The following is a 20917-nucleotide window of genomic DNA, read 5'->3' as shown; positions in this document are numbered from 1 at the left end:
GAACTGCTGTTTACATAGTCCGCTGCTATCGTGCTTTATATGAGGACTCTTGAGGAGAAATTAAAAATATAACAATGGTTTTACGATGATATAACAATGGATTTGCGATGATGTAACGATGGTTTTGCAATGATATAATGATGGTTTTACGATGATGAAGCGATGGTTTTACGATGATATAACAATGGGTTTACGATTATATAACGATGATTTTGCGATGATATAACGATGGTTTTACAATTATATAACAATGGTTTTACAATGACGTAACGATGGTTTTACAATGATATAACGATGGTTTTACGATGATATAATAATGATTTTGCAATGATATAACGATGGCTTTATGATGATGTAACAATGGTTTTACGATGATATAACAATGGTTTTCCGATTATATAACGATGGTTTTGCGATGATGTAACGATGGTTTTGCGGTGATGAAACGATGGTTTTACGTTGATATAACAATGGTTTTACATTGATATAACAATGGTTTTGCGTTGATATAATGATGGTTTTGCAATGATATAATGATGGTTTTGCAATGATATAATGATGGTTTTACAATGATATAATGATGGTTTTGCAATGATATAACGATGGTTTTGCGATGAAGTAACGATGGTTTTACTATGATATAACGATGGTTTTACGATGATGTAATGATGGTCTTGCAATGATGTAACTATGGTTTTACGATGATATAACGATGGTTTTGCAATGATATAACGATGGTTTTGCGATGAAGTAACGATGGTTTTGCTATGATATAACTATGGTTTTACGATGATATAACAATGGATTTGCGATGATGTAACGATGGTTTTGCAATGATATAATGATGGTTTTACGATGATGAAGCGATGGTTTTACGATGATATAACAATGGGTTTACGATTATATAACGATGATTTTGCGATGATATAACGATGGTTTTACAATTATATAACAATGGTTTTACAATGACGTAACGATGGTTTTACAATGATATAACGATGGTTTTACGATGATATAATAATGATTTTGCAATGATATAACGATGGGTTTATGATGATATAATGATGGTTTTGTGATGATGTAACGATGGTTTTGCGATGATATAACAATGGTTTTACTATTATATAACGTTGGTTTTACGATGGTTTTGCTATGATATAACAATGGTTTTGTGATGATATAACGATGGTTTTACGATGATATAATGATGGTTTTGTGTTTAGATAACGATGGTTTTGCGATGATATAATGATAGTTTTGCGATGATGTAACGATGGTTTTATGATGATATAACAATAATTTTTGGATAATATAACGATGGTTTTACGATTATATAACAATGGTTTTGTGATGATATAACAATGGTTTTACAATGATATAACGATGGTTTTACAATGATATAATGATGGTTTGATGTATCAATGGTTTTGCAGTGATATAACGATGGTTTTACGATGATGAAACCATGGTTTTACGATGATATAACAATGGTTTTACGATTATATAACGATGGTTTTGTGATGATATAACAATGGTTTTACAATGATATAACGATGGTTTTTCAATGATATAATGATGGTTTTACAATGATATGATGATGGTTTGATGTATCGATGGTTTTGCAGTGATATAACGATGGTTTTACGATGATGAAACGGTGGTTTTACGATGATATAACAATGGTTTTACGATTATATAACGATGGTTTTGTGATGATATAACAATGGTTTTACAATGATATAACGATGGTTTTGCAATGATATAACGATGGCTTTACGATGACATAACGATTTTTTTACGATGATGTAACAATGGTTTTACGATAATATAACGATGGTTTTGCAATGACGTAACGATGGTTTTACGATGATATAACGATGGTTTTGCAATGACGTAACGATGGTTTTACGATGATATAACGATGGTTTTGCGATGATATAACGATGATTTTGGGATGATATAACGATGGTTTTGTGATGAAGTAATGATGGTTTTATGATGATATAACGATTAATTTGGGATGATATAACGATGGTTTTGTGATGATGTAACGATGGTTTTGCGATGATATAGCAATGGTTTTACGATTATATAACGATGGTTTTACAATGGTTTTGCTATGATATAACGATGGTTTTACAATGATATAATGATGGTTTTGTGTTGATATAACGATGGTTTAGCGATGATATAATGATGGTTTTGCGATGATATAACGATGGTTTTATGATGATATAACGATAATTTTGGGATAATATAACGATTGTTTTGCGATGATGTAACGATGGTTTTACGATCATATAACGATGGTTTGCGATGATATAACAATAGTTTTACAATGATATAACGATGGTTTTGGGATGATTTAACGATGGTTTTGTAATGATGTAACGATGGTTTTGCGATGATATAACAATGGTTTTACGATTATATAACGATGGTTTTAGGATGGTTTTGCTATGATATAACGATGGTTTTGTGATGATATAATGTTGGTTTTGCGATGATGTAACGATGGTTTTACGATGATATAATGATGGTTTGCGATGATATAACGATGGTTTTACGATGATATAACAATGATTTTACGATGATATAACAATGATTTTACGATGATATAACAATGATTTTACAATGATATAACAATGATTTTACGATGATATAACGATGGTTTTGCGATGATATAACAATGGTTTTATGATGGTTTTACGATGATATTACGATGGTTTTGCGATGATGTAACGATGGTTTTGCGATGATATCACCATCGTTTTGCGATGATATAACGATGGTTTTACGATGATGTAATGATGGTTTTACGATGATATAATGATGATTTTAGTTATGATGATATAACAATGTTTTTAGTTCCTAGATACTGTCTTTGTTTTGAGATAAATAATATTGTTATTTCTGAACACTGATGGGCTCTTCCTCTTCTTGGTGATATTTGTCAATACTTTTGAGTGTTTTAAAATGGTAGGATTTGATTTGATTCAGATTGCTTTCATTCATACAAGGTATCTACAAATTCCCAAATTCAAAATAAAAAATAATGAAACAAGTCGAGGCACATTCAACGTACACTGCCCCATGCCAAATAAATAAATAATAAATCCTCCAGCACGTGACATTGCCAGGGCACCTTTGGTGCCTGGTGATGCCACCGTGCAGCACATGGAGACGGAATTGGGAGGGAGCGATGCACTTTTGAGGTAAATGTGTACAAATGATACTTAGTTTATGTGTACAAATGTACTTTTGAGGTAAATGTGTACAAATGATACTTAGTTTATGTGTACAAATGTACTTATGAGGTGAATGTGTACAAATTATACTGCCTCGCCATGCAGCATATTCAGATGGATTTAGGGTGAAGCAGTGTACAATAATTGATTGATTAATTGATTAATTGCATAATTAAAATAAATAATAGTCTTAAAATATTTAATTTCTTAATCACTTAGCTAATAGTATCCCAAAATCACCACTGTTTCATCTGAATCTGTAACTTTTAGAAAATGAAGTGATACATCGAAAAACGAATAATTATTAATCGATTTATTGATTTACCAGTAAATCAAAAATACTCTTTGTAGCCAAATCACTTGTTCAATGTCGTGACCAAATATCAGCTTCCGAGCTCAAAAGGTGCCTGAGATATTACCCAGATGAGGAAGAAAATATATAACAAATTAATAAATCGATAATAATATATGTAATTAATCAATTAATTTATAATCAAAAAATTAAACTACTGTTTTTGCCAAGGCACATCTTCACTTTTGTCCCCAAATTTCAGCTTCCTAGCTCAAAGGATGGCTGAGATATCGCCCAGAAAGCAAGAAAGAAAATAATTAATCGATTAATTGATAAATCTATAAATCAAAAATACTCTATAAAGTCAATTCACTTGGTCACTGTCATGTACAAATATCAGCTTCCAAGCTCAAAAGGTGCCTGAGTATTGCCAGCATGAGAAATAAAATAAATAAGTAATTAATAAATCGATAATAATTAGGTAAATAATCAATAAATCAAAAATACTCTTTATGGCCAAAGCACTTGTTCATTATCACGTCCACATATCAGCTTCCAAGCTCAAAAGGGGCCTGAGATATTGCCAAGGTGAGAAATAAAATAAATAAGTAATAAATTATTCGATAAAAATGAAGTAATTAATCAATTAATTGATTATCAAAATTTTTTTTTTTTTTGCCAAAGCACATCTTCACTTTTGTCCCCAAATTTCAGCTTCCTTGCTCAAAGGATGGCTGCGATATCGCCTGGACAAGCAAGAAAACAAACAAATGGAGTAAAAACTGAGTGCTCCCTTGTGGCCCGGCGATGACGTCATTCATTGCCTGGAAGTGGGAAGGAGCGGTGTACAATAAGATACGTGATACCAAAGACCTACAGAGCTACAGGCTTGAGTGCAGTACAGACACTATCCCATCCAATTTCATTGGCTGGAGTCTGGAGGGCAGTATATGCCATTTCATGAATGTTTATTACTCTGCGCTCGTGAAGAGAAAAGCAGGGTTCGGTATTTGGTTGCGTACGTACGTACGTACATGTGGCGTACATGTGGCGTACATGTGGCGTACATGTGTGCATACGTGTCTGCATTTTTAATGAATCATTTTCTCGGCAACCGTTGGTCCGATTGACACACAATTTTACCATATGAGTGCCCCTACCTGTCGAAATTTTTTTACTCCTAATTATGACGTCATAGGTCACGGTACGGACACCATCTTGGAAAAACGTTTTGCCTCCTATATCTCCCAAACCGCTCAATGGAAAAATTTAAACATGGCTCATAGTCAAGTACTCCCAATTGGGAATAAGAAGTGTTGATGATGATGTCATTGGTGCCTTCGTTATGACGTCATAATTCGACAAGTGCAATGCTTCGTCTGATCAGTCTGAAAAATAAAAACTTCCTCTGCAACTGTTAGTCCGATGGACACGAAATTTTCAGAATATGAGCAGCTCCTGTAGAATTTCTTTTAATGATAATTATGGTATCATAGGTCACGTGGTACAGGCGCCATCTTGGAAAAATCGAAAAAAGTTGCACCTCTATATCTTCAAAACCGCTCCATGGGAAAAATTGAAACATGACTTACTGTCAAGTACTCCTCTTGGGGATTAAGATGTGTTAATGATCTTCATAATGATTATAATTTGTACCGTCATCAGTACCTAAATTATGACGTCATAATTCAACAAGTATAACGCTTGATTCAATCAGTATGAATTTTATTTCTTTGCAATTCTTGGTCCGATTCTCTTGAAGAATATGTTAATGATAATTACGACGTAATAGGTCACATGGTACAGGCGCCATCTTGGAAAAACTTTGCACCTCGATATCTCTAAAACCACTCTTTGGAAAAAAATTGAGACATGGCTCATTGTCTGTCAACTATCTCCCATGGGGAATAAGATGTGTTCATGATGATGTCATCGGTGCCTTCATTATGACGTCATAATTCGACAAGTACAACACATCCGATCATTATGAAATTTTTTTCTCTTCAAATGTTTGTCTGTGGGACACAAATCTTTCACCATTGGAGCGCCTCCTCCTGTAGCATAGTTTCATGACAATCATGATGTCATAGATCATGTGGTGCAGGCGGCATCTTGGAAAAACCGAAAAACATAGCACCTCTATATCTCCAAAACCGTTGACTGTGCAGGGCAAGTATTGTATGGGTGCCATCGGGTTATAGTTTTAATTTGGAAGGGTCATTTGTGGCATGATATATTGTTTATGGTGTTGTTTTGCATGCAGCCTGTGCCTGCTGGTTGCATAATTTTTCTAGAACTGCGATTGTGCCACTGATGCAGTGCCCCTGTTACCGGTAAGATGGTACTCATTTTGCTGACCTTGGAAGGATGGTAGGCTGAGTCAACCCACCTGGAGTTAATTCAACGGCCCGACAGGGGCACAAACTCAAGACCCAAAGATCTTCAGCCAGATAGCTCAACCATTAAGCCAACACCAGGCTTGTATTGTTGATGAGAACAACAGACAGAGAGCCACCATTTGGCCTGCTGTTTACAGTAGTTCAGCACATACGACTTGTCCTGCCTCACAGTCATGCCAAAGAGGAAAGTATCTTATCCCAAGTTCGCAAGAACAAGATCGATCGCCGAGGGTGCTTGTCAAATGACGTCACGTGCAAAACCAACTCCTGTAAAACCCCGGGTCATCAGTTTGATCTTCCGAGAGATCTTGTCGCAAAGGCGAAGAAAGCCTGTGGTGTTGATACAATGCCGAGCACAGTCACATGAAGTGACTGGTCCGTCAGGTCCTGTCCATGTCAGTTTGAGTGATCTCTGCTCATTTGGTGATTCACCATCGTTGAGACGAGTCCATGCTTAGACTGTGATGGTAAGTAAACATTTGAGGTGAGTTCTGAACTGCTGCAAGACTACCTCGTCAATAAACGATTATCTCGGTATTCTTGTGTATTTTATGTCACTGACAACATCTCGAATAATGTTTTTAACCACGTTTGGTGAAAAAAAAATACAAAAAAACCGCTTTCGATTCCTCCCAACCTGTTTTCATCACCTCCAACTTGGCAGTCAGGATGAGCACCCCCCCTAAGTTATCCTCAGAATGGGTATTTAAGTTAATCCAACCATCCAGTTTTCATTCATGCACCACCTTGGAGTTCTCTCAGTAAACAGGTAAAGTTTGGGACCGCGAGGTTTCATGGTTTGGAGTTATGGAGGAGACGGACTGACGGCCAGACAGACACACACTGACACTCATTAGTATCGATTTATATAGGGGGTGGTGGGGGATTCTCCCCCTATCTTATTGCAAAACTAATGTAATAATAACAAAAACGACTTTGTCGTTTAAAGATTTTTTTTCGATTTTTTATTTTTTAAATTCGATTTTTTACAGAATTACACATATACTACAAACTCCTTTTTGAACATTTTTAGACGTAAACTGACAATCGCGCTTCTTGTTTTGTTTCCCTACTTGCATGGGAGGCCTCCAACTAACTGATCCTTCTTTATAAACTGCCTAACAAATGCTACATAACGTTGTATTTTGACATACTAATGTCACATTGTGACAAAGTGACACGCACATTTGCACTGCGATGTGCTGATGTCGCATCTCACACGCCTATGTCACCAATTGTTATTGTTACGTGATGAAGTCGCTTTGTGACGTGCTAACGTGGCATGGTGACGTGTTGATGTCGTGTGGTGACATTCTGTTGTTTCATGTGATTTGCTGTTGTGTCATGATAACGTACTCTTGTCGCATTGTGATCTGCTGACGTGGAATCTCGACACGCTTATGTTGAATCGTGTCGTTCTGAAGTCGCATGATGATGTACTACACTAATGTTGCATGTTACTTTATGATTTCGAGCAAGTATAAGCTTGTATTTGTAATAAGTAGCTGCATCTTGTTCTTTGTTTTCGAAAAGACAATTAACTACATACTTGCAAGGCAACGACATTCGTCATAGGCTAAATCCATTTCTTTACATAATCCATAAGAGGCACAATCTAAATCCATAATAGACTAAAACCAACTATCTGAATGGCGATGGTTGGTACCCGGGTTGCGCATATTGTAATCGGCTCCATCTGTCTGTCTGTCTGTCTGTCTGTCCATCCGTATGTCCGGCCATCAAAATGGGGGGAATTTTCTTTTTTAACTCTAAATTTGATATTTGGTCATTCCTGGCAGAATCCTTTGGCCATCTGTCAACTTTCCTGAAGGTGGGAAGCATGGGGATTTATGATGGCACGCCGTCGACGTCGCTCGAGTTTAAAATTAACGTCATAACAAAGTTCTATAATCGGATCCCTTTGTTAAAGAGATCAAATGAATGAAATACAAATTAACTCGAATTAGGAATCCGAAGAGTTGGCCTCATGTCTTTCTTGCAATTACTTTTGAGAATAATTGTGACCGACGATGAGCCCGAATTACATTGCGGCGTATCACACAGTGTCGTCGTGTTAACGGCCGGGGTGACAATGAAATAGCTTCCTCATGCGTGAGTCATCCAAAGGGAAACAATTAACGCATTCTACAATTATACCAGGGCTGACAGGATAGCTACGAGGGATCGTTCTCTCATTTGAGCTGTCTCGTCTGGGTTCGATTGCTGGCGGATGGGAAGTCCATAAAGCCTGGCAGTCTGATGCTTTTAAGGCAGTTTGCTGCATCATGAGTTACCCCCTGCTTTCACAGGAGATGAGAATCCGTCCGTTTCTTCCAAAGCATTTATCACCTCCGCCACCGAAGTCGAAGGAAGTTATGTTTTCACCCCCTTTCTATGTGTTTGTTTCTTGGAAAATCGAAGATTTTTCAACTACGGCATATTGGTCGGTCGATTGTGTTTTTCTGTCTGTTTGTCTGTTTGTCACCGACAGGTCACAATTTAAACCTGATCTTCACGAAACTTCACCACATGGTACAGCTCGTCAGAAGGAAGAAGACTATTGTTTTTTGAGGTCAAAATGTCAAAAGGTCAACAAAGGCCAAAGGTCAACAACTTCGGTGACATTTCTAAATTCCTCAATTTTCATCCGATTGACTTCAAATTTGAAGAGCATTTGCATATTTTGTCAATTAATTCAACCAGCAATTATATTTTTGAGGTCAAATTTGTTTTCTGGACTTTGCAAGTATCGTGCTCTGCACGACGTCTTCTTCTTGTTTGTTTGTTACTTGCAAAATCAAAGATTTTTCAAGTGTATTGGTTAGTCGATTTTGTTATTCTATCTGTCTGTAACCTACATGTCAAAATTTTAAACCGATCATCACGAAACTCCACCACATGGTAGAGTTTGTCATATGGAAGAAGCCTGTTGTATTTGAGGTCAAAATGTCAGAAGGTCAACAAAGGCCGAATTTTTGAAATTGTCGATTTTCATCCGATTTGAAGAGGATATATATTTCAAGTCACTGAATTCAGCCAGCCAATTAATTTTTGAGGTCAACATGGACCAAAAGGTCAACATAGGCCCAAGGTCAACAACTAAGGTGGTATTTATAAAATCCTCAATTTTCATTCGATCGACTTGAAATTTGAAGAGGATTTATATTTTTGGTCATTGAATTCAACCAACCAATAATTTTTGAGGTCAAAAGGTCAACATAGGCTAAAGGTCAACAACTACAGTGGTATTTCTAAAATCCTCAATATTCATCTGATTGACTTGAAATTTGAAGAGGATTTATATTTTTGGTCATTGAATTCAACCACCAATTATTTTTGAGGTCAAATTTGTTTTAAATGGGTTTTGCAAGTGTCGTGCTCTGCACGATGTTGTCGTCTTGTTATTCTTTCTGTCTGGTTGTCTGTTTGCTTAACTGTTTATCGCCTACAGGTCACAATTTTAAACCGATCTTCATGAAACTTCACCACATGGTGGAGTCTGTTATAATGAAGAGGCCTATTGTTTTTGAGGTCAAAAGGTCAATAGGTCAACATAGGCCAAAGGTCAACAACTTTGGTGAGATTTCTAAAATCCTCAATTTTCATCCGATTGACTTGAAATTTGAAGAGGATTTAAATTTAAGTTCAATGAATTCAACCAGCAAATTACTTTTGAGGTCAACAAAGACCAAAAAGTCAACATCAGCCCAATGACAATCACTAAGGTGGTATTTCTAAATTCCTCAATTTTCATCTGATTGACTTGAAATTTGAAGAGGATTTATATTTCAGGTCAATGATTTGAAGTAGTCAATTCATTTTGAGGTCGTCATCGACTAAAAGGTAAACATAGACCGAACCGTAGTTTCACCAAAATGTAGCTTCACCGAATTGTAATTTCACCGAACCGTACCTTCACCAAAATGTAGTTTCACCGAACTGTTGTTTCACTAAACTGTAGTTTCACCAAAATGTAGCTTCACCGAATCATAGTTTCACTGAACTGTAGCTTCAGCAAAATGTAGTTGCACTGAACTGTAGTTTCAACAAAATGTGGCTCCACCGAACTGTAGTTTCACTGAACCGTAGTTTCACCAAACCGTCGTTTCACCAAAATATAGTTTCACTGAACCATTGTTTCATCGAACCATAGTTTCACCGCACTGAAGATTCACTGAACTGTAGTTTCACTGAACTGTAGTTTCACCAAACCTTAGCAGCCTGGTGTTAGCTTAGCGGTTAGGGTGGTGGCTTGGGATCCTAGGGCCCTGAGTTCGAGCCCCATTGGCCACTCAATTAACATGAGGAGGTTGACTCAGCCTGTCATCCTTCCAAGGTTGGCAAAATGAGCACCAGTATACTGATAATAGGGGCACTGCATCAGCAGCAAAGCTGTGCTCCTAACCAATGATGCAACCAGCAGCCAAAAAGGCAGCATATGATGGGAACGAAACCTTAGTTTCATCAAACCATAGTTTTACTGAACTGTAATTTCACTGATCTATAGTTTCACTGAACCATAGGTTCACTGAGCCGTTGTTTCACCGAACCGTAGTTTCTCTGAATCGTAGTTTCACCGGTCCGAAGTTTCACCGAACCATCATTTCACCAAAATGTGGTTTCAGCAAACGAGAGCTTCATTGAACTGTAGCTTCACCGAAGCAAAATGTAGTTTCACCGATCCTTGGTTTCATCGAAATGCAGTTTTAGTGAACCATAGCTTCACCAAACAATATTTCATCAAAATATAGTTTTGCCGAACCGCACAGTTTCATCGAACCACACAGTTTCACCGACCCAGAAAGTTTTGCCGAACTGCACAGTTTTTCCAAACCGCACTGCTTCGCTGAACTGCAAAGTTTCACTGAACCGCGAAGTTTTGCCGAACTGCGCAGTTTTGCGAACCACAAATTTTTCCAAACCGCACAGTTTCACCAAACTACGCAGTTTTGCCGAACTACACAGCTTCGCTAAATTGCGCAGTTTCATAAAACTATGCAGTTTTACCGAACCACACAGTTTCGCCAAACCACACAGTTTTGCCGAACCACACAGTTTCACCAAACTACCGTTTCAAGCAAATTGTGAAAATCAATGGGTTCAGGATTAGTAAGGAACACAGTTGTTTTTAGATCCTTGTGGAGGATCTCTAAGTCTTACTCACGTTCAAACCACACAGTTTCGCCGAACCACACAGTTTCGCCGAACCGCACAGTTTCGCCGAACCACACAGTTTTGCCGAACCGCACAGTTTCGCCGAACCACACAGTTTTGCCGAACCACGCAATTTCGCCAAACCACACAGTTTCGCCGAACCACACAGTTTCGCCGAACCGCACAGTTTCGCCGAACCACACAGTTTTGCCGAACCGCACAGTTTCGCCAAACCACACAGTTTTGCCGAACCACGCAATTTCGCCAAACCACACAGTTTCACCGAACCACGCAATTTCGCCAAACCACACAATTTCACCAAACCACACAGTTTCACCGAACCACGCAATTTCACCGAACCACACAATTTCACCAAACTACCGTTTCAAGCAAATTGTGAAAATCAATGGGTTCAGGATTAGTAAGGAACACAGTTGTTTTTAGATCCTCGTGGAGGATCTCTAAGTCTTACTTACGTTCAAACCACACAGTTTCGCCAAACCACACAGTTTCGCCGAACCGCACAGTTTCGCCAAACCACACAGTTTCGCCAAACCACACAGTTTCGCCGAACCACGTAATTTCGCCGAACCACACAGTTTCGCCGAACCACGTAATTTCGCCGAACCACACAGTTTCACCGAACCACGCAATTTCGCCAAACCACGCAGTTTCGCCAAACCACACAGTTTCGCCAAACCACGCAATTTCGCCAAACCACGCAGTTTCGCCAAACCACACAGTTTCGCCGAACCACGTAATTTCGCCAAACCACACAGTTTCGCCGAACCACGTAATTTCGCCAAACCACACAGTTTCACCGAACCACGCAGTTTCGCCAAACCGCACAGTTTCGCCAAACCACGCAGTTTCACTGAACCGCAGTTTCACCAAACCACACAGTTTCACCGAACCACGTAATTTCACCGAACCACGCAGTTTCGCCAAACCACACAGTTTCGCCAAACCACGCAGTTTCACTGAACAGCAGTTTCACCAAACTATCGTTTCAAGCATATTGTGAAAAACAATGGGTTCAGGATTAGTAAGGAACATAGTTGTTTTTAGATCCTCGTGGAGGATCTCTAAGTCTTACTCACGTTGTTGTTCTTGTGGACTTTTTTGTTTCACAGCCTACAGTTTTCATCGAAACTTCCTGAAACTTGGCATACACATGTAAAAATACCCTCTGCAGGCAGTAACGATCTCCGATTTTGGAAATTCTTACTAGAAAAAAAGTTGACGTCATAATGTCGCTGCTAATGGAAATCGCTTACACCATTATCTCCGAAACTAGGCAAGCTTTTTGAATTTTTGTTTGCGGGAATCAAGCCGGGCATTAGCACAGATAATTTATTGCAAACCTGATACATCACAATGACGTCATATTCGTTTTTATGACGTCATCATTGAGAGGACGAGGATCTTAGCTCATTTGAACTTGTTATAATCAATGATTTCTTTTTTCCAATATGAATAGGAGATAATTTCAGATGTGTGTGGGGATTGAGGATTGTGCATGGAAAACTGGGAATGGGAAAGGGGTGTGGTTAGAAAGGTAACCTGTTAATGTGAAAATAATAATAATAATAATAATAACAATAATAATAATAATAAAAATAGGACCATGGGACCTGTAGCTTATCTGGGCCCTAACCTAATGTTGTAATCCAAATTTGGGAGCGTTTTGACTGGTGAGTCTGGAGAAGAACATTTTTGAAGAAATTGACTAAGTCGGCCATTTTGACCTACTTAAATTCATGTGACAAGAACAAGCTTTGCAATTCCTGTTACCCATCAGTAGAGGAAGGTTGCTGCTAAATTTCAGCCGGGTCAGCCCAGCAGTTTTGCCGGAGAAGTCGAAATCGGAGACGGTGAACGGACAGACTGACGGTGCACGATGACAATACCTTATCTGGAATTTAAATTTCCAGATTAGCTCATGATAAAAATTCCTCAAGCCATTGCCAGACATTTTTGGACTCGATAGGTTTCTTTAGATCAGAACAGAATCGGAGATTATGACAGGCAGGTGAGCGACAAATTAGCAAATGGTTGTACTGCTCCACAATTTATCTCACTTTGTGCTGTGGATCTTTGCAATCGGAATACATTCGACATTATAAAACATGAGGCTTTTATTTATTTATTTTTCCCAAACGAATGAATGCCTCCGCCTCGCATTGGCACGACATGCGCATGGAAGTGCAGTACAACATCCTCAGCTGAAGCCACCAGTTCATAATGGATACCACGCTGGCACTGTTAATGCTTTCTCTCACCATTGTCTTCATCGTTCGAGAGACGTTGACAAATTATTATTGGCTGGTGGGTGCCCAATTAGTGTTGTTTATATCTAATGGTGGCACACCCACACACACCCAAACTCAACTGACCTCTCCCCAAACTCTTCTTTCTGTCTGTTTGTCTGTATAATATTTATCCCAAAATCCAAGTCACAGCAAAAAAAAAACCAGCGCTGTGAGAGTGTGTTTCGGATTGCATATGCTGAGGCATTGTGGAGCAGGTGGACGTGGGATATATGAAGAAAATCTGCAATGTGATACAAAATTTCAGGTGGGTATATGCGAGGAATAAGGCAGATAAGACTGGGTGGATTTGGACAGGCATGAGGAAATTGTTTCACAGGTGGGGGAAAATGGAGACCAGAGGAGTGCAGGTGAGCTTAGGTGATTTTTCCCTCATCTAAGGTGGCTCATGGATTCTTCATGCTCATGGGACAAGGTGAGATGCATAAAATCTCCCTGTCTCCACGGCCAATAATTCCGATCAGAGCTTCAAACTTTTTAGATTGTATAATGCAAGAACGCATGCTACTTTAAAATGAATAAATAAATATATATTCACACAGTGTAGGTGTTCATCCGTACTGGAATTCACGCATATTTGCTAATATCATGCTATTTATTGTGTTTTACTTGCAAGGACATGATATATCTCCAGTGTTTTCATTAATCAAGCTTAATGAGCTTCAATAACTGCATAATTTAAAAGATTGTAACTCAGATTTAACATTCTATTTATAACACCAATCAGTCAGTTCCAATGAATTTTGAAAAAAAATATGAGGGTGACCCGACGGCACCCAACCGTAATTGTCAGGTGAGGCCAGGTCAGATCTGTGACTTGCTATGGGTAACAGTAACCTGTTCACGGTCGAGTCTCGGCGACAAAACCGGCTCCCCCTCCACCAGGTCCCCCTGGCATGGAGGGTGTATGGACATGGACACCCGGCAGGGTTAAACACAAAACCTGCCAAAGGGTAAACGAGCTCCTTGTGAGCCAACGGCCATCCATGTCTAGCGTCATCAACTGCATCTGCAGATGTCCTCCTGCAGTTGGTTACTTTCCCTAGGAGGTTGATAACAGCATTTGCGCTCTGGCCACCACAAAAAAAGCTTCACTCTCTCCCACCAAAAAACTTTCAAAAAAAGGAAAAAAAATTGTTGTGTGTGTTGGGGTGGTGCTGAGGTGTTGTCCACCAGATGATAGTTTCCTCGGGTTAACCTAAGGTGGCCCCTTTGTGTGGGTGCCTGGAATGTCCTATCCCTAAGAGATGGGGATGGGCCACGCATCTGCCTGGGGTTTAAAAAGACCTGAGATGTTTTCATTCCTTTTTTTTTTTTTTGCATAAATGATTACTTTACATGGTATTTGTATCGAGCAAGTCATCAAAATTCAGTCCACTCAATCAATGACGTCAGCAGGAAGGTATTTGCTCACTTTACCACTCCTCTCCTCCCTATTGTCAGTTATTTTCAGCATCACTTAGCAACATTGTGACCACTCCTTGGCTTTTTTCACAAGATCTTGGCTATTCGTTGTTCACCTTGGTGTCTTGGTTTTCTATGATCATCGCTTTTCCGAAACCTTGTGAATTCTTGGCTTTTTTCATTGGCTCACCTTGGAATTTATGAAAATGAGGAGTGGTCACACTGCTTAGCAAGCCCTCAGCAGGATTGGTCTGCAAACGTGACCTGATCAATTGTTTAGCACTTTAGTGTACGTATGCTATTTGTGGTGCCGGACCCAGCACATTCTCCAACGACTGCAATCCAAGGTTATGAACGAACGTACAGGTCAACTACCGATCAAATGGATCTTCGTCACTTGGGGTCGATGACTTCTGAATGACGTTACAGTGAACACATCAACAGCAGCATAATGGTTTTGAAACTTGTATATCAAATAAACAGATAAAAAGTCAAATGAGGAAGTTCACCATTACATACAATGTCCAACAATGATTCCCGCATTGGGTTGTTTCCATCCAGTGTCCCAATCCTTCCGGCTCAACTCACACGTGTTTACCTCGTCCTCCGGGGCTGTCGAACCATTGAGTCTTGTCGCGTTGTTCTCTCTCATACGCTGCTAGCCCATCCAGGATGATTCAAGAGCTCAAAGGAATTCTTTCCCGATACACAATTTTAATGAGTTTTGAACAACCTGATTATAATCGGCTCCGCACGTTAACAACCACTCTGGACATTAACGCCTCGTTCATTGATCAGAGTTAAATCGAGCATGGGGACGATCAAAACTCATGGCTCGTCGCATGTCACCCGTCTCCCGACACCTTCCTCTCGCGGGTTTATATGGTAGCACAGAACAATCCCGTGCCTTCCAGTAACTGCGGTTCTTGTCCATTCTGGAAGTTTCATCTGAGAACGTTCCAGCACCTTCACGAACCTCACCAGGCAGTTTACAATACAATACTGCCATCTACAATCGGAATTAGCTCATTACATCAAGCAGTTTACATTACAATTTGCTGATGTGTGCTCAATGAAACTTATAACATGTAGCTGTCCATAGGCATTTACTAATGCTTACAAATACTACAACATCTAGCTTTTAACTGGCAGTGGGGTCTTTATTGGCTTCATCGCCACCTTTGATTACACTTATTAGCACCCGCTGTTTTGACATTTCTCTTTTGCATCATCCTCTTTGGGAGGACAAATACATTGGAGGCGGAAGCTCAGAACTTCATTGCTTTGGTCCTGTTTCATGGAGGTGAGTTTATCCTTTTTGCTCTTATGATTTTATGAACTTTACGCTTGTTTTTTGGCTTACAACTAACTGGGAATACTCTGCAGTGAATCATGGCTGAGAGAGTAAGCACAGCAGGAAGGTGGACTGTGGAGAAGCTTCTTCATCTGGTTCTTCAAAGTCTAGACAACTTTGACCAAAGTGACAAAGCTGAAGTGTGCAAGGTGTCACCTGGCTGTATGTTCAGCTCACAGCCTGAAAAATGTCATGTGCAATAATTGTGTACTAGCTGGAATGTACTTTGTGTGTTTATACTGTATATATATATGTTTGAAGTTATTGCTTTGTCCCCCTAATAAACTTATTTTCAATTTGAATTGCTGTGTTGTGTCGTGTTGTTCTATATTATACTAGCATGGGTACCTGGCAATGCCGGGCAAGACTGGGTAACGCTGAGTCCTCCTCACGCTCCTTCCCCTCCCTACTCTCATCCCTTCCCCTTCCCTCCTCTATCCCCTCCCCCTACCTCCTCCCACCCCACCCCCTCCCTCTGGACCCCCACCACTCCCCTCCTCTGGACTCCCACCCCACCCCTGCTCTGTTAACTTGACCAACTCTCAACATGCACTCGGTTGGACTACGCACAAACTATTCCACTGAACATATCCTGGCATTTGTCATTCCTCACCGCACATCAGAATGACTCCCAGGGAGAAAATGTAAAATCAATTTGGCCAAGCTACACATTCCGAAGAAACATGACTGATGCTGCAAATAAAGCTGTAATTGGAGTTGGCTGAAAGTTAGTTTGACCGAACTCCACCAATTGAAGAACAGTGGAACTAATTGCAGTCAATAGTTTAGGACTACAGTAAGTCAAATGAGGTGCTTGGTTTCAAAAAAAAAAACTGCGAACACACGAAGCACAGGGCCACGAATGTAGAAGCAGGTCACATTTTATCAACTGCAAATACGTGGGGTCTGCGAATAGCTAATCCGCGAATAGCGGGGTCCGGCAGTGTATCGTTTATGGCCCTATCTCTCAATCAAGAAGAATCACTTGAAAAAAATCTCGTATCCAGATCCAGAACTTCACCAAAATGTAATAAATTCGTCCTCGTCACTCATGCAAACTGTCCACCAAGTTTCATCCAAATCCATGAATGGCTTTTCAAGTTATCCTGCTCACAGACAGACGGTCAGACAACAGGTGCGGAAACATATCCGCCGTCCACCTTTGGTGGTGAAGGTATTAACAGTTTCGTATTTACCCTATTTGCACATTGTCGGGTCCATTTTGAGTTTTTGACCCATATTCCATGCCAGTTGTTTTATTTGTTTTCTTCATTGTTATCAAACCTTTGGATCTGTCCTTCCAACTCATCCTCATCTGGACACGTATAATGAAGTCCTATTTTGTCCATTCCTTTTGGTAGTCTGTTGTTTTTTTCCAACTCTGAGTGCGTGTTTATACTTTTTGCATCTTTTTCACCATGTGGAGTTCAGGAGTTCATCTTTGTGGAATGAGTTTTTGAAAAAAAAAAAAGATTGCTGCTCAGCAGTTATTACATCCAGAAAGTTGACACCTCATTCTTCTTTTTTCTTATGCAGCACAAGGCTGCGGGGTGGCATCATCAGCCGAGGGTGTGGCTGTGCTGCTGATGGAATTCTCTCTGCAGGTTAGTGCAAGAATTTGGAATTTGTCCATGGTGCTGTCGATAGCTTGCCGACTCTTAGCGAAGAAAACTGCGGGATCTTTAATGTCCATGAACCTCTTCCCGGTGAATAGGACTCCTGCAGCTCATTGACAGCGATTCAAATGTCTATTATGCCATTGATGACATGGTGGATACAGGTCGTCAGCCCTAATAATCTATAAAGACATCTTTTGGTTTTCAATGTTGTGAGAACCTTATGCAGCATCATTTGGTACTCAGTCATTACAATTGACAACATTTTCACAAGTGTTCCCTTCGTGGTGTACGTCATCTTGTGAGAAAAAGAAAACATGCTTGACATACCAACAATTAAGGATGACATTCCACTGATATTCACTCGTGGAACATTATTATGGTAAGCGATGTACCAAAAAGAAGAAGAGCCATCATCATGCTCAACTTAATCCTAAACGATGCCAGTGTGGGCACAAGTTACAGGAAGAACCCAGATATCCCACAAAAAATAACTAGAAGGGCACTCGGTAGAGCGCATACCTCCGCCATGTAATGCCTGATCCACGAGAACATATCTGGCCCAATACATTTTTGAAATATTGTGCGATACATCGTTTTTGGCCCGATATCTCAATGGTGGTCACTTTAAAAATTAAATAACTCTCATATTCCGGATCTGGATTCGGATCTTCACCAAAATCGAAGCAATTTGTCCTCATCACATATCCAACTTGTCCACCAAGTTTCGTCCGAATCCGTCCACAACTTTTTGAGATATCTTGCTATATATTAGTTCAGCCCTCTCTCTCTCAATGGTGAGGAATCACTGAAAAATTCTAATAATTGGATCCGGATCCGGATCTTCACCAAAATCCAATCAGTTCATCCGTGTTACACACCCAACCTGCCTACCAAACTTCATACGGATCTGTCCACAGCTTTTTTGAGATATCAGACACACAAACAAACAGACAGACGGGGTTGTGAAAACATAACCTCCTTCACCTTTGTTGGCGGAGGTAATCAAACCATGGAAGCAGTTGAGGTCATTGGTCAAAATATTTGAACATCCTCAACCAAACGACAGACAGGAAGATGGCCAGTTATGATGTGGGGCTATGGCATGGGTGTTGGCACATGGAATTCACACCTTCTCTGCTGTTTGTTGCAGCCAGTCGAGCACTCTAATTGTCACACAACAGGCAGTCTGGACACAGCCCCCTCCCCGGGAACGTGAGCTGGTTTTAGACCATTTTGATAGGTTAGTTTTTTTTTCTTACTGATGCTTGTTGTCCTGATAGCAATTCATGCAAGTGTGAGAGGAACCCCTGACTCAGAAGATTGGCAATGTGCTCGGCTGCTGGCTGCAGTGCAATGCTGTCGTATGAGGAATACTGGATGAATAGCTCGAAGCCAGAATTCCTGCTGAAAAAATTCTGATACAGGCATTTCTGGCACACAATGAAGTGACACTTTAGGCTTTCAGCCAAGAGATCAAATGCTATGGAAGAGTCCAATTGTGCTTACGTCTATTAAAATGCCCTCGGTGGATGAGTAAACAGAACACTTTGAAGCAAAGCAAATACCTGTTTGTGCTGCTGTGACATAAAATAACTCCTATATAAACATAGGTATTCCTTTGTACAAGACCAAGTGATCTGGTAACAATACACATGCAACGCAGGGCTTAAAACCGCAATTTCATAATTGTGCAATCCACAATGGCGATGACTGTTATTTGGAAGAGCATCGCACCCTTCCTCTCCCCATTCACACACACACACACACACACACACACACACACACACACACACACACACACACACACACACACACACACACACACACACACACACACCCTGAAGTAGGAGCACCGAAAAGAAGCAGCTGCTCTCTTTGTCCACAGCAGAAATAACAAAGTGGGCAGCTGTCTTTATCAGGTATGGAAGTGCTTTGCAATGTGATGTTGTCTGCAACAGGTATGACATCAGTTGCAGGTGTCTGATACTTGACTTGGCCGGACTATTTAGCCCACTGCAGGATGAAGGTCTCATCCAGCATGGTCCATTCTGTTTTATTCAATGCAACTTGAGGACATTGTACGGTACGTCACTACATCTTTCAATTACATCTCTCCATCTGACTCTCCATTAATCTACCCAGTCTGCTTCTTCCAGCACCTTCTATACATTTCCAGTTTGGAATTCTTGATGTCCACCGGTTAGTCCAACCCTGTTATATTTGAGTTTTTTGATTGTGAGCAGTGAAATGATTGTAACAACTGCAGTTGAATACTGTAGTTGCAAAAATAACTTTCTTTGTGTGATATCATGAAAGAAAATGTAGGGGGACCAGCAAACCTTGCATGTTCTACACCATCTCAAGCACCTGCACTGTCATTTGTTGAAGCTCTTGACAAGCACAAGTTTTTAGGCATCACTGGAGGGTTTCACAATCCCACCAGAGAATGAAAGAGGCTCAGCAGCTCTCAAAGGGAGTAAACCTCGAGCTGACGTTAACAACTCCTTCTTATACGCAGAACCTCATTCGCAATCTCATCATGAGCTTTGGCATGAATGGGAATGTGCTTAGCTTCTTGATGTCTGAAGAACTGTTTGGTTTCAATGGTTTCATAATGGAGAGCATTTGGGCCCAAGTATCTCAGTAGGTTGATCAACAAGGTGTGAGGTTAAAAGCCCCAGATTCATCTGGCGTAAGCGCAAATAATTTGAACTGGTACCTACGTTATAGCAGATTGACATTTGTCATATCCAGAGGCTTCTGACAAACTGTTTGCATTATTTTTAACACGGTTATTTCTGCTGATTCAAGAACAGGAGTGAACCTGAACTGCACTCGGTCGAGCCCATACCTCCGCCAGCCTGAACAGTTGATGTTTTGTATCCCACTGATTGGTCGGATCTGCATCCAGACCTGAACCAAAATCGAAGGAATGAATCCTTGTCACACACTCAACCAGTCCACCAAGTTTCGTTCGAATCTGTCCAAACCTTTTGAGATATCGTGTTAAATATCGTTTTTGGCCCTATCTCTCAATGGTGAAGAATCACTTTAAAAATTATCATAGTCGGATCCGGATCCGGATCTTCACCAAAATCTAAACAATTCGTCCTTGTC

At 40.0% G+C, this 20917-nt stretch overlaps 1 protein-coding gene across 1 annotated transcript; it reads right to left on the bottom strand.

The window, feature by feature from the left end:
* Positions 1 to 19767, bottom strand: LOC147018798 (uncharacterized). The gene is made up of 5 exons (XM_085899902.1): positions 19638 to 19767; positions 19060 to 19280; positions 1822 to 2072; positions 855 to 938; positions 1 to 246 (listed from the first exon to the last, which is right to left on the bottom strand). Exons 1-5 carry the CDS (start codon positions 19765 to 19767, stop codon positions 147 to 149), a joined length of 786 nt encoding a protein of 261 aa, XP_085756028.1. The 3' UTR covers positions 1 to 146.
* Between the last annotated feature and the right edge of the window lie 1150 nt (positions 19768 to 20917).

This window comes from Eptatretus burgeri, chromosome 10, assembly GCF_056783735.1.
Source record: "Eptatretus burgeri isolate ZD-2024b chromosome 10, Ebu_testis_v1, whole genome shotgun sequence".
In the NCBI taxonomy this organism is placed as follows: domain Eukaryota; kingdom Metazoa; phylum Chordata; class Myxini; order Myxiniformes; family Myxinidae; genus Eptatretus; species Eptatretus burgeri.
Note: the sequence above shows the minus strand (reverse complement) of the source record. Positions and strands in the feature narration are given on the sequence as shown.